Consider the following 16,021-nt stretch of genomic DNA (forward strand, 5'->3'; position numbering starts at 1 on the left):
ATCACAAACTTACAGTTTCACCTCTAAAGCCTCTTTCACCTCTAGGTCCCTAAAAGAAAAAAAAAGTTTAGTGTTACTGATAGGTATTTATTAAATGTAGTTGAGGCTGTACATGGAAATTTATGTTTTTCCTTTTTCTTTCTAGCAAAACTTAATAAATTCACATAAATGCTAGTTTTCTTTCCCTAAGTTAAGCAAAGCAAAACAAAACCAATCTATTGATTCATTGTGCTACCTGTTTTTCTATCCCTAGCTCCACCATAAAGTGCAATAGGGATGACAAGCTACTTATTCATTCAATTCAGCTGACTGATAATCAAATACAAAACTATTTAGAAAGGAAGTTAGAGGGTTAAATTCTTCTAAAATTTGTTTCCCGCAGCCATAATATACTCCAGCTCCATCCAAGTTGTTGCAAATAGTAGGATTTGTTTCTTTCTTATGCATGAATAGTATTCCATTGTGTATATGTACCACATCTTCTTTATCCATTCATCTACTGATGGACACTTAGGTTGCTTCCAAAATCTTCAGAGTGTGGTTTCTTCTTCCTCTTCTGTTGCTAGCTCTCCTTCTGAGATATGCCACACAGATTTTGATATGTGGTATACATTTTCATTCCATTCAAAATATTTTCTAACTCTTCTTGAGAATCTTCTTTGATCCATGGATTATTTAGAAGTTATTTAGAAGCATGTGGCTTAATTTCCAAGTGTTTGGAGATTTTCCTATTATCATTCTAGCTTATTCTATTTTAGTTTATTTACCTTATGGCCAAAGAACATACCTTATATGACCAGTTCTTTCAAAGTTAGTAAAATTTGTTTTATGACCCCAAATAAAGTCTATTTTGCTAACGGTCCCATGTGCACTTGAAGAGAATGAATAATCTGCTGTTGCTGGATGGGCCTACTGCTTTGAGAATTCCTGTTAACATTTTTGTGATTATCCTTGTGGAAATTACACATGCATTTTTAATTTAAAAATGAGATAATACTATTCATCTTTTCTAGAGCATGAACTTACATCTTTACAATATACTACGAATGTTTTCCCCTATCAGTCCATATTCCCCTAGATATAGTGCTTACCTAGTATTTAATAAACATAATATTTTTATTGAATTTTATTTTGTTTCTAATTTTTGTCATGATGATACTGAAATAAATATCCTTGTACTCTTAAAATTTTTGATAAAAATTGTCCTCCAGGAAGTTTTGTTTGAAATTGCATGCATCCCCGCAACAGATGGGAGGGATAGTTCTGATATGTGCCACATACTGACATTCTTTGTCAATCATACCAACTAAAAGTACTATCTCATTACCTATTTACCATTTATGTTAATACGTTTCTTTTCAATGCTTTCTATCTTGTCTTTAACTTATTTTAAACAAGGATATTAACCTTTTTATACATACATATATATTTTTTATTAAGGTATTATTGATATACACTCTTATGAAGGTTTCACATGAAAAAACAATGTGGTTACTACATTTATCCATATTATCAAGTCCCCACCCATACCCCATTGCAGTCACTGTCCATCAGTGTGGTAAAATGCCACAGATTCACTATTTGCCTTCTCTATGCTACACTGTTTTCTCCATGCCCCCTCACACCATGTGTACTAAACATAATGCCCCTCAATCCCCATCTCCCTCCCAACCTGCCCACCCACACCCCTCCCCTTTGGTAACAGCTAGTCCCTCCTTGGTGTCTGTGAGTCTGCTGCTGTTTTGTTTCTTCAGTTTTGCTTCATTGTTATACTCCACAAAAGAGCGAAATCATTTGGCACTTGTCTTTCTCTGCCTGGCTTGTTTCACTGAGCATAATATACTCCAGCTCCATCCATGTTGTTGCAAATGGTAGGATTTGTTTCTTTCTTATGGCCGAATAATATTCCATTGTGTATATGTACCACATCTTCTTTATCCATTCATCTACTGATGGACACTTAGGTTGCTTCTATATCTTGGCTATTGTAAAAAGTGCTGCAATAAACATAGGGGTGCATATGTCTTTTTGAATCTGAGAAGTTGTATTCTTTGGGTAAATTCCAAGGAGTGGGATTCCTGGGTCAAATGGCATTTCTACTTTTGTTTTTCGAGGAACCTCCATAGTGATTTCCACAATGGTTGAACTAGGTTACATTCCCACCAGCAGTGTAGGAGGGTTCCCCTTCTTTCACATCCTCACCAGAATTTGTTGTTCTTAGTCTTTTCAATGCTGGCCATCCTTACTGGCGTGAGGTGATATCTCATTGTGGTTTTAATTTGCATTTCCCTGATGATTAGTGATGTGGAGCATCTTCTCATGTGTCTGTTGGCCATCTGAATTTCTTCTTTGGAGAAGTGTCTGTTCAGATCCTCCGCCCAACTTTTAATTGGGTTATTTGCTTTTTGGGTGTTGAGGCATGTGAGTTCTTTATATATTTTGGATGTTAACCCCTTGTTGGATATGTCATTTACAAATATATTCGCCCAACTGTAGGATACCTTTTTGTTTGGTTGATGGTGTCCTTTGCCATACAAAAGCTTTTTAGTTTGATGTAGTCCTATCTGTTCATTTTTGCTTTTGTTTCCCTTGTTGAGGAGATGCATTCAGGAAGAAGTAGCTCATATTTATATTCAGTAGATTTCTGCCTATGTTGTCTTCTAAGAGTTTTGTGTTTTCATGACTTATATTCAGATCTTTGATCCATTTTGAGTTTGCTTTTGTGTATGGGGCTAGACAGTAATCCAGTTTCATTCTCTTGCATGTAGCTGTCCAGTTTTGCCAACACCAACTGTTGAAGAGGCTGTCATTTCCCGATTGTAAATCCATGGCTCCTTTATCATATATTAATTGACCATATATGGTTGAGTTTATATCTGGGCTCTCTAGTCTGTTCCATTGGTCTATGGGTCTGTTCTTATGCCAGTATCAAATTGTCTTGATTACTTTGGCTTTGCAGTAGAGATTGAAGTTGGGGAGCATAATCCCCCCAGCTTTATTCTTTCTTCTCAGGATTGCTTTGGCTATTTGGGGTCTTTTGTGATTCCATATGAAATTTAGAACTGTTTGCTCTAGTTCATTGTAGAATGCTGTTATTTTGATAGGGATTACATTGAATCTGTAGATTGCTTTAGGCAGGATGGCCATTTTGACAATATTAATTCTTACTATCCATGAGCATGGGATGTATTTCCATTTATTTGTATCTTTTTTAATTTCTCTCATGAATGTCATGTAGTTTTCAGAGTACAGTTCTTTCACTTTCTTGGTTAGGTTTATTCATAGGTATTTTATTCTTTCTGATGCAGTTGTGAATGGAATTGTTTTCCTGTTTTCTCTTTCTGCTAGTTCACCATTAGTATATAGGAATGCAACAGATTTCTTTGTATTAATTTTATATCCTGCAAGTTTGTGGAATTCAGATATTAGATCTAGTAGTTTTGGAGTGGATTCTTTAAGGTTTTTTTTTATGTGCAATATCATGTCATCTGCAAACAGGGACAGTTTAACTTCTTCCTTGCCAATGTGGGTGCCTTTTATTTCTTTGTGTTGTCTGATTGTCATGACTAGGACCTCCAGAACTATGCTGAATAAAAGTGGGGAGAGTGGACATCCTTGTATTGCTCCTGATCTTAAAGGAAAAGCTTTCAGCTTCTCACTTTTAAGTATGATGTTGGCTGTGGGTTTTCCATATAGGCCTTTATTATATTGAGGTACTTGCCGTCTATATCCATTTTGTTGAGAGTTTTTATCATGAATGGATGTTGAATTTTGTCAAATGCTTTTTCAGCATCTATTGAGATGATCATGTGGTTTTTGTTATTCTTTTTGTTGATGTGGTGGATGATGTTGATGGATTTTCGAATGTTATACCATCCTTGCATGCCTGGAATAAATCCTACTTGAACATAATGAATGATCTTTTTGATGTATTTTTGAATTTGGTTTGCTAATATTTTATTGAGTATTTTTGCATCTATGTTCATCAGGGATATTGGTCTGTAATTTTCTTTTTTTGTGGTGTCTTTGCCCAGTTTTGGTATTAGAGTAATGCTGGCCTCATAGAATGAGTTTGGGAGTATTCCCTCTTCTTTTACTCTTTGGAAAACTTTAAGGAGTATGGGTATTAGGTCTTCAGTATATGTTTGATAAAATTCAGCAATGAACCCCATCTGGTTTAGGGATTTTGTTCTTAGGTAGTTTTTTGATTACCAATTTAATTTCATTGCTGCTAATTGTTTTGTTCAGATTTTCTGTTTCTTTCTGGGTCAGCCTTTCAAGGTTGTATTTTTCTAGTAGTATATTAACTTTTAAAACTAATTTTGAAGTTATCTTTACAGAGCTTATTTTTATACCTTCCTCTACCTCCAGACCAATATAAATGACATGGTACATATCTCTTCATACTTTTTTCAATCAAATATCAACAAATATATTTACATATGTATGGGGCATTTGGTCATACTGTATGATACTGATATCATATTCTCTTCTATGTAACGTATTTTTTACACTTGACAATACGTCATGAAACAAGGGCAAATCAACTGAAGCAGACGTAATGAATTTTTGATAGTTGTGTAATATTCCATGAAATATTTACTCAACCATTCCTCTACAGATGAGCATTCATGTGATTTCAAGCTTTTTTGCCAATACAAACAGTGCTGTGAAAAAAAATCTTTGTAGAATTTCCTATGGGATAAATTCCTCAAAGTGGAGCTGCTTGGTCAAAGGACATATATATATACTTAAATTTTAACAAATATCTTTCCATAAAAGTTGTAATTCATGTTTCTACTAGTGGTGAACAAGAGTACCATTCTCTTTCAGTCCCCTTCTGAGAGACTGGAGGATGTAGTATCTCATTATTACCTTAATTTGCCATTTCTTTGACTAAAAGTTAGGAAGCATCTTTTCAAACAATCATCAAACTTTTGGATTTGTTCTTCTATTTTCTATCTTTTTCATGCCAGTTTGTAAGAACCCTTTATACAAACCCTTTATACAATAACCCATTACATGTTGTATGCATGGCAATGACTTTTCCTCTTATGTTCATTTTACTTATGGAATTGTTTTCCATATAAAATTTAAACATTTTCAAGCATTCAAGTATATTTTCTTCTTTTATGGTTTTCAGATTTCCTATCTTACATAAAAGGTTTCCCTGACCTTAAGCTATAATTTAATTTTCTAGGTTATTTTTCTAAGATTCTAATTGTTTATTTTTTATTTTTTTACATTAAAGTCTTTAAAAATTCATCTGAGATTTTAAACAACTGGGTGAAATAGGGTTACAGTTTATTACAGCAATAGTGGGACTAAAAGTAATCCCATCTCCCTTCCCTGTCACTGGTGTAAGAATAGGTATATGACTGATCAATAGATAAGAGGAAGACAGAAATGGAAGACTTCTGGAAAAAGTTTTAGTTTTTCTAAGACAGGGCTACAGATTGCTTTTCACTTTGGTCAATTATGTCTGGATGTGATTCCTGAGAAATTGTCATCATCTTGCTATAAGCCTAATTATGAAGCTAACATTCAGGATGACAGACTGGAGCTATGGAAAGAACCTGGTGTGGATAACATGATTGAGTTCCTAAATTAATCAAATCTGAAACCCATCCTACCTCTGGGTTTCCCATAATGTTGTATAAATTCCTTATTGTTAAAGCCAATTTAATGAAGGTTCCAATTACTTGCAGCCAAAACCATCCTAACTGACATACTATTTTGTCATAATTAAATTCCTATATATTCTGAGATCTAATTCTGGGCTCTAGCCTGTTACATTGGTCTATTTATTTATTTGTCTTACCATATAGTTTCATGTACAATGACTCTGAAGTAACGTTTTCTTATTTAGAAAAACAAGTCCTCCATCCCCCACTATTACTTTTTCCACCACAGTGTTTTGACCATTCTCAAATGCTTATTCTTTCATCATGAACTTTTCTTAGAGGTTCTTTCTTAGAATGAAAATAACAGAATATGGAAAAAATTTGACACACGTGTTGATATTATAAGGGCCTTTAAGAACTATATATAAACACAAAACACAGTAAGATTTTTTAATTGAGGCATTTCTTTATCATATTTTTCTTCCCAATTAATATTTCAAATTTTTGACAGAGGAACACAATCATTCTATAATCAGAACAGTATGTGTTCTTTACCTGCTGAGGAACCACCCACTGAAATATAAGAATTCTCCTACTTCAATTTCCCATAGACTATATAGCTCTGAGTGATAAAATGCTGAAAATTTAGAGAAATGTTGAGCTATTTGTGTCATTTTTTTAATATTAAAAATCTCTACTTTGCTGGTGAACTCTTTAAATTTATTGAAGAGAATAGTAGTATCTGATACTTGAAGAATTCCATTTTATAATTTAAAACTGTCTCTACATACAACATTTAGAAATGATTCAAAATATTGATTCCCTGTAGGGAATGAATCTTTTATCTCCAAGTCACAATTTGCCCATTCCTACTGCATTCTTCCTCTTGAATGTTTACACTATTTGTTAGTATTGTAAAACTCTCCATGACCATCTCCCAACCATTACCTTATTCCCATTTTACTTCACAGCCAAATTTCTTAAGACACCGGCATATACTAACTGTCTGAATGCCCTCTCCAGATACTGCTTGAATGGGGTGGAAAGAGCGCTAATCTTGAAGTAAGAAATATCAGCTATGAAATTCATGATCTGTATCACCTTGAGTAACCGGATGAACCTCTATAAACCTCTCTGTTTCCTCTGTCTTAAATGGAAATAAAAATACCAACCCCAAAAGGTCACTGTAGAATTTGAGAAAAGTTATTAAATATTTTTACCTGTTTCCTTCCTTACTATAATCTGTACTCTATGTTCTACTGCAAATTCTTTGAACGATCACCGTAACTATTCCTTTCTTGATTCATCTATTTTAACCCTGGTGATTTTCTGGTTTTCCTGCTATTCCTACCAACTATTTCTTTTCTTTATACCAGGAACTTTCAAAGACTCAAATCTTGGCTATCTGTACTTGTTTTGCTATGTTCTCTCCTTCAGAAAATGGAGTCTTTTTACTGCTTTCACAATCACTTCTCTGCTCATGAGGCCCAACTCTTCTTCTCCCACTCCAGTTCTATTTCCCTTTCTCAACCTCAGTTTTAAATGCCTACCTCACTATATACACCTTCTTCATTACACATATGATCTCTAAGTTCTCAGCAATCACCTTCCAGACAAAAATGTACATTTATTTTTGCCCTTTGCTTCTCAAATACCAAGGGTGCTCCTTTGCAGATTATTCTAGAGATAGGATTGAAGAAATAAAATATGAAAAAGAAAAGACAGACCTGTATTGTGACAAACTTACAGTTCTACCTGTTGGGCCTATTATACCTTCTCTGCCAAAGGGTCCAGTGCTTCCCTGTTGGGGTAAAAGAAAAACAGTTTCACTGACAGTATAATTCAGAAAATTTTAGAAAATTTATGGTACAATGGTAAAACAGTCCATGTCTACCTAATTCCAGTTTGTATTATAAAATCATATAGGATTATCAGAAATCAGTAATTTTGATTTGAGTTCTTACTATCTCTTATCAGGAGAATTCTATCTGTATAGTTTTGAAGAAATTGATAGATCAACAGAACAATGTTTTTGTGGTGATAACTTCAATGATGCCATTTTATTTATGTGCCATTACATAACAAATGCAATTACTTTATATAAAAAAGACTACATAAAATGATAAACAAAATTTTGAATAAATTTCCTTATGGATGTTGAACTTGCAAATGTTTGAATGACATACCACATAGAGTTGAGAGAAAGTATGAGAAAACATGAGAACCAGAGGGCATCATATGTGACCAACTAAACTGCAGTTTCTTTAACTGTTAAATAAGAACAGCTACTTCAGAGGTCATTGGGTGAATTAAATGTGAAAAGTGATTTTGACACCATAAGCTGTTATTTGATTATGGAAATAAACTTGAATAAGCTGGGTCTCTGGTCAACTCCTTCCAAACTAAGTACAGAAAAGGAATCTATCTTTTCTTAATTAATACAAAATACCTGGTTTAATTATTTTCCTTCAACCTCAAATCCTCCTCCCACTAGCTGAAAATTTCAGTCTTTGTGGTTCATGCTTAACCTGGAACAGATAAATGTAAATATCTAACAGGCTTTCTTTCTATCTAACTCCTGCCAAGGTACAGAAAATTCTATCAATTGAGATAATTATAATGCCATACAGCTCATTGACAGATAGGTTTACTATTAAGTAGGCCTAGAGCGAGAGAAATTAACTTATGTTCTAAATGTAATAGGATCACCTTTAAATATTAATGTCAACATGATTTGTAAATATGGTACCTAACTCTCAAAGATCCATACCCAAAAGAAATCAGGAAAGACTTGATTCCCTAATCTAATCAAGTATATCCTCTAGATTGCTTTATCACTGAAAAAAAGTCAAGAAAGTTTTAATCTAATAAACTTGACCATGTTCTGACTCTCTGAAATAATGATTTGTTAAAAGAATGGGGAGGCAAAAGTAGACTGGAATAAAGTAGACCAAAAGAGCAAAAAAATTGTCTGTTTTTATCTAAATGTGTCTAAAGGATGAGATGCTATGGTTTAATAGTTAATACCAGTTAACTACATAAATACATCTTTGAAAAGGTGGACAAATAATCCAGATTTCCTGTATCAATTAATTTAATCATGAAATATTTACTCATTATTGAGCAAGAACTATGCACTAGGCCACTTAGTATATATTTTATATTTTAATTATGTAATTAGCAAGCACCCTTCTAACAAATAATTTTGTCAATCACATGTGCATTCAAATTCTGGCTCCTCTACAAATTTGGTCTTCAGCAAATTACTTTTCAGAGACTTAAGTTCTTCACCTGCAAAATGGTAATAGCATCTCTCACAGGAATTTTATGAGGATTAAATGAGATTAAGGGACACAAATTGAATACCAGTATCTGTTCCATACTGTTTTTTCTTTTTTTTTTTCTAAATATGAACCCAAGACATTTTACTTGTCTCTGCAGTGAATTAATAAAGGAATATCTGCACTTATACATCAGTATTTGTGAGCCAGTCACCAGACCTTTACTACAGATGAGCTCCTAAAATTTCTGTAGCTGCAAAGCAGCATAGGCTCAGACCATGGCCTACGGGGACCCAGCACTTGGTGAGACTGCTTAGGACAGATGCCGAGACAGGCAGCCAGGTTCTCTTTGATAATATCAAGAAAGGACTTAATTAATTGAGTACTTAATAAAACTAGAATGAATGGATTTAAATAGTGGGGAACTTAATATATGAAAGAACTTAAAAAAAGCAATATTTATTATAGAAAAGCCTAACCATATATTATGTACCTGTGAATAATCAAGAATTGGACTTTACATAAAATCATAAAAATAACAAATTACACCTGAAAGAGAATAATGAGAATAATAAATTGAGAAGGGTCTTTAAACAAACATTTACCATGACAACATTGCTCTTTGTATTACTGAAAAGAATTTATTGTAAGAGTCGGGGAAGGGGAGCAGGATTTCAAAAATTTGACTTTTCATTTAAAATTCTGCACAAGACCATGCTTTGCAGCTGTAAAGTTCTTCAAGAGTCCTCCTTTCCCCTGCATGCAAACCACTCTTCCTCCTTCCTCTGCTCCCTGCATGTGCCTCAGCAGCTGCTGTTAGAGCGGCTGCCACTACAGTTAAGGCATCGTTTGACATTTTAGAGCTTTTTTTTCTCTCTTCGGTTTCATAAATCATCTCATCAATTAGGAGACTGATTAATAAAACAAAACAAAAAACAAAAAAGAAAGATGAAACAAACAAAACAATACCCAGTAACTGCTGGTGGCTTATTTATCCCATTTCTATTCTCTGTAGTTTCCAATTCCAGGCACCAAGCAGCTAATTGGCATTCTTCAGACCCTGACCTTTGCAACTCTTAATGCAATTCCTCATCACTCTCGGCGGACACCCACTCCAGAGCTGGGGAAACACAGCTACTGGGCAATAGTTTTCAAAGTGTGGTCTGAGGAGCTCTAGTCACAGGCAAGCCTCCTCCAGGTGGTGCATGGGAGTGGTCTGGTCATATTAATGTTTATGACATGAAATTGCTTTATGTTTCATTAATAAGTACATTATCCAGTATGCATATTAATTATGATGATTTTTTTAAAGAACTGGGAAATATGAGTAGTCTATGGGGTCTTTTGCTCAAACTAATAAATGAACTGAAAAAGTTTGAGAACCTCTATATGTACTCTACTGAGTTTCTATTTTAAAAGTCATTTTATTAAGTTATTAATTAATTTGCAGCATATTAACTTTAGAGTGCTTAACCCTAATTCCTACAATCAGCAAAGAATTACAATTTCTGGGTAGATAGGATGTCTTTACACTTACTCTCAGTCCAATAGGACCTTTAGGACCTAGTATTCCAGCAATGCCAGCATCTCCCTCAGGACCCTAGAAACACAATAAAAACAGAAAGTCAAAATCTTTAGCTCTAGATGAACACTTTACAAATGAAAAAATCTTGTACCAATCTATTAAGAATTGACTCTTAAAAAATAGAATGTGATAATAATATACATGCTTAAGTATTTTGGAAGAATTGTGCTGAGGGCTGCAATTTACTTTGAAATATACCAAATATGGTTTGAGACAGGGAGAGAGAGATGGGTAGGTGGCTAGGTACATAACAAAGCAAGTAAAGTAAAATGTGGTAGGGTCTAGCTAATAGGTACATTGGGTGTTCACTTATTTTCTCAACTTAGTTGTATGCTTGAAAATTTTCATAATGAAATGTTGGGAAAACAGAATGAGAGGGGACAAAAGCAAATTATTCAGTAATATTGTTAAAACAATATATAGTTACGCAAATTTTTAAATTAAGGTGTTCAAAACTCAAATGCGTAACTCTGTATCAACTGAAATTTTGCAGGATGAAAAAAATAAAAGTTCAAGTCAGAACTAAATATTGGCATTTCAACATCTTTTTTTCTAGATAACCAGAAGACGAGAGAAAACATGTAAACATACTTTGGGTCCTGGAAATCCTTGGAAACCTGTTAAACCTGGAGCACCACGTTCTCCCTGCAATGTGGATAGATATGATAGTCATTATCTGTGTAATAGTCTGCAGAATAAGGGCTTAGTGAATTTCTGAGTTGGCACGTACAGGCTGCCCTTTCAGGCCAGGCTCTCCATGTGGTCCTTGATCACCCTGTGCTCCTTGGTGACCTCTTTTACCTTGAATTCCAGGTTGACCAGGTGGCCCTTGTTCACCCTATGGGCCAAAAAAGAAAGGTGATGTTAACTTTAGAACTAGTAAAACATATTGGCTTTTAAATGAAACACAATTACAAGCTCATCCTTAGGCATAGTACAAGGCACTGGGGAAATCAAATTCTGCATGATCAATCTCCCCACCACTATTTTCCACATAAGTAATATTTGATTATAATAAACAAGAAGTGTAACAGTGGAAAAAGAAAATTCCAGAGATTGTGCTCATAAGTGTGGGAAAGGGAGGGAAAGGGGGAACCCACAGAGGGGCTTCTAGGGGACCTCCTTCTAGGAGAATGATAGTGAGGCTACAGAGAGAGAGAGAGAGGTAAGGGAGTGATATGTGAGGGGTATTTATATGTGATGGAACTTGTATTTTATTGGAATTGACATTATTTTGCTGTGTATTCCTTACCATGCAGAGATTATTCAACTGATGCCAGAAACAGAGAAGAGTCTCCTGAAGTGTGAACTTTGGTTTGTGCCATGATCATCTTTGAATCCCATCATTAAGACATTTCTATTCTCTCTTTCCCCAGGTTTCTTTAACATTTTTATCCCTAAAGTTCACCTTAAGGATGTACTTAATCACGACTATTTATTTTTATAAGTCAAATCTTCTTGAAATTTATTTTTGTTTGTCTTTGAAATGAGACTTGCAATATCTTTCACATCATTTCTGAAAATAAACTTAGGAATCAAGGGGAGTTTAGAGACAGGCTAATGAAAAATAATGCTTGGTAGGTAGGCAGACTTTGACCAAAGGTTCTTTAAGATTAGCAAATTATCCTCCACTGTCTTGAGACAGAGATAGAGCTTTGGGACTTGATAAATATAGATCCTTTTTATTGCAAATTCATATATAAGAGTTAGGGATCTTATTCTTGACCTGGTGTTAGCATTTGCTCAGCTATCTTGAGTTTTAGTGGAAAAGGATATTCATGGTGCAAATATTAACAGAAGCTTCAAATTGTAAACAGTCAACAGCTGTTCATCATTTTCAGTTTACCCATATGGGTCAAAATACATGAAAATTCCTTAGAAGTGGAACTATGAAAATTATATCAAGAAGTAATGATTATAAGTGTGTCAATGTCTTAATCCTAGGCTTTTATAAAATAGCTTTAGACACTGGACTTGTCTCTTGGTTGTCTAGGTCAATTTTGCATTGAGATATTTCTGAAAGAGGTTTGTTCGGGAAGCCAATTGGCATGTGACAATACTCCATGCAATGAATGTTAATGCAGGACTTAATTAGTATCACATTGACTCTAAGAAATAATCCCTACTCTTCCGGATTTATTAATAGGGAGGTTGGGTTCAGACCTAGAGGAACAGGAAGTGTATCTGAGAAAGAATATATCTGAAAGAGAGTAAGATTTCTCTATTTTGGAGAAAAGGGTGGATGATAGAGAGGGAGGAAGAACAAAAATGAGCTAAAGAGCATTTTTTAAAACATTTCCAGTCTTGGGTTAATGAGCTGTTTTGGCAAATCGCATGCACTGTGGCTCTCACAGAAGATGGGTATGTCAAAGCCACACATTTTCCTTCTTTCTTAGTATGTTTGTATTACTAGCCAAGTTTTATTTAAAGGTATTAATCTTACCATCCAGTGATCTAGCCAATGAACTCTGGGCTGGTAAGGATGGGCAATACTGCTCATCCATCAAGAACAAAACATTAAAGTACCTTTGGGCCTAGAACTCCTGGGCTTCCTGGCAGGCCTGATGTACCCTTTGCTCCTTGAGGACCTGGAGACCCAGCCAGTCCTGTTCTTCCTGGGCTGCCTCTGATGCCCTAAATAGCATAGATAAGAAACGAAAATTGGGGCAATTCCTAGAAAATCCATCCAGAGGCTTGTTAAATGTAGGAGGGGTTGGTGTTCTGAAAGGCTACTGTTGACACACTGCCAAGTTTTGGGAGTTATCCTAGGCTACTTTCTCAAAGAAGTGAAATGTTTACATAATGTTTTGGCTCACCTAAAATCTCTAATTATATTATAGTTCATGTAATGGTCCTTGGTTTTTAAAATGAAAATACTGAAGCAGTATAACATCCACAAGTACCTTCTGACTTAAGTAGCCTAGGTATGAAGTATGTTTGTTGTATTCTAATTTTTTGTATTAAACTCTGGTGTACATAACTCTAATAACTGATCAATATCTCCTTAAGAACACTTTGAGGGATGTAATTAGATTTATTGTGGTGATCATTTTTCTCTCTCTATATAGAATCATTATATTGTATGCATGAAACTAATATAATGTTACATATCAATTATATCTCAAAAAATATTCTATTCCTTAATTACACACAATTCCAAAAAATTTACCACAGTTTAATAAGGAATAAAGCTAAGTAAGTAAAGCGAATCTCCTCAAAACCAAATCCTAAACAAGATCAGCAAACTATGGTTTGCAAACCAAATCCAATCCATCACCTGTTTTTGTAGAGCTGGTGAGCTGAATGTCGAGAAAAATAAAAATAATATTTCAAGATGTGAAATTATATTTGCAGTTTCTATGTATAAAGTTTTATTGGAACACAGCCATGCTCATTCACTTCTGTATTATCTATGGCTGATTTGCACTATAATAGCAGAGTGGAGTAGTTGGGGCAGAGACCATCTATGGCATACATCATTTCACACCTCTGCTTGTTGCACTGCAAATTGCAGTGATTGGTTATAACCTGACAGTGTTTCAAACTGAACATATATTGACTTACTGTGACATTTTATTTTATTTGTTTTATTACCAGTATGTTTTGGTGATGGCAAAACAATAAAAAGAGGAAAAAGTGGACTTTGAATGTTGTGTTAAGGCATGGTGGAATATGGATTATTTTGTTGTCAAATTAGATCTTTGAACTTTGAGTTTATTACACATTGACACTATAGCCGTGCTCAAAAAAAGTACAATATACATCAACATTATCAGACCAAGCACTTGATAAGATATTTGCACTTCAGGAAGTAACAGAAAAATTAGGCAATTTAAAATGGAGTATCTTAACACAACAGAAGAAACTTCTTCACAAAAAACGAAAATGAAGTTGCAACTAAAGTGGTTCATTTGTTAGCCCAGCAAGGAAAGTCACTTATTGGTAATGACCTAATTAAACTGTGTTCCCAAAATAAACTTGTATATGATTGTTTGCCTTTTGGCAACAACAGTTGTTTGAAATGTTCAGGACATTGGAGCAGCATCAACAGTCAATTATAAAACAAGCAAATGCTTCTGAGTGGTTTTCCTTGCCTCTTGATGAATCAATAGATGTTAGAAATACTGCTCAGGTATTTATTTGAGAAGCCAATGCTGAGTTGAAGTGACTGAAGAAATAAACTGTATGAATAGCTGGTGCATTGACTACAAGTGAGAATATTTTCAAAGATATTAAAATACTAAATCAGTACAAGCAGAAGTAGAATCTGCTAAAATGTGATAAAATTGATAGCAACGGATTGGAAAAAGGCTTACTGGACAAATTTACAGAACCTGTGAAAATGTAAGGTGTTTGAAGCTATAGATATTCATTATATTATTCACCATCAGGTACAATGAGGAAAATACTAGAGTCTAGTATGTGTTACTGCATCAGTAGTGTTAAGAGTGAACTCCATTGACTCATAAATTCAACCTTCATCAGTTCTGTGAATTTTTAAAAATCAAAATGGAAACTGAATATCCTGACTATTACATAGCAGTTTGATGGCTTAGCTGGGATAAAGATTTACTGAGATTTTTTTTGAAATATTGACCAAGATTGAAATATTTTTTAATATGAACCACCCTCAGTCTGTATTATTGAATGACGAATAGATTTAGAAATTAGATTTTGATGCAGCCTCTATAATTTTATTAATCAAGTCAACCTAATATTAGCAGACAAAACAATGGTTATATGTGATATATGTACTGTGATAAAGTCATTCTGATGACAACTAATGTTTGAATCACTAGTAATGTCAAGCAACTTTATACACTTCCTGTGGTGTCAAAAATAAAAACAGTGCCATCTTCATTTCCATACAAATTTGAAGTTAGTAGGTTTTCTGAGTTCAAATAGTTTCAGCAGAATTTTTTAGCACTAGATGTAAGATGTTTCTATATTTCAAAATCCATTTAACTGTGCAGTTGAGGAGTTTTCACCTAGCATCCAATTGGAAATGGCTAATCTACAACATAATGACATGCTAGAATGCAAATTATTAAAAGAAGAATCTAACAGAATTTTATAAATTTCTTCCAAGCAATGAATACTCTCAACTATGCTCATGAATGACAGTATTTGGAGTATCTATGTGTGTGAAAAGAATTTTCAAAGACAAACTATATAAAATATGTAAAATCTCATTAGAGGTTAGCATTGACAGATGAAAATAAAATTTTGATGATAGGGAACTAAAATAAGCTGAATGTTATTCACATCACCCCCACTCAAAGGATTCTATTTTCCTCATTAGTAAACATATTATAAAAAATTGTACTAAATGACATTTTGAATTTCATAAAGAAAAATTTGTGAAAATGTATTTTCTCTCTTGTTACTTACATACTTAAGTAATACCCTTGATTTTTTTTCCCTATAAAGCCTAAAATAGTTAATATTTACAGAAAAATTGCTGACTCCTGTTATAAGAAATTGTTACTTTCTGAGTTTATTCCTGGGATACTAAGTTGTGTTGTACAATG

At 34.1% G+C, this 16,021-nt stretch overlaps 1 protein-coding gene across 5 annotated transcripts in view; it reads right to left on the reverse strand.

The window, feature by feature from the left end:
• The window catches only part of COL24A1 (collagen type XXIV alpha 1 chain), a 377,298-nt gene that overhangs the window by 28,623 nt on the left and 332,654 nt on the right, over window positions 1–16,021 (reverse strand). For all 5 annotated transcript variants that reach the window (XM_036890301.2, XM_057500389.1, XM_057500388.1 and 2 more), the window contains 6 exons: window positions 13,017–13,124; window positions 11,221–11,328; window positions 11,082–11,135; window positions 10,443–10,505; window positions 7,372–7,425; window positions 14–49 (listed from right to left, as the gene is read on the reverse strand). In XM_036890301.2, coding sequence (XP_036746196.2) covers window positions 14–49; window positions 7,372–7,425; window positions 10,443–10,505; window positions 11,082–11,135; window positions 11,221–11,328; window positions 13,017–13,124 — 423 coding nt within the window. The remainder of the gene's footprint in view (window positions 1–13; window positions 50–7,371; window positions 7,426–10,442; window positions 10,506–11,081; window positions 11,136–11,220; window positions 11,329–13,016; window positions 13,125–16,021) is intronic.

The sequence above is a fragment of the Manis pentadactyla genome, chromosome 4, assembly GCF_030020395.1.
Source record: "Manis pentadactyla isolate mManPen7 chromosome 4, mManPen7.hap1, whole genome shotgun sequence".
In the NCBI taxonomy this organism is placed as follows: Eukaryota; Metazoa; Chordata; class Mammalia; order Pholidota; family Manidae; genus Manis; species Manis pentadactyla.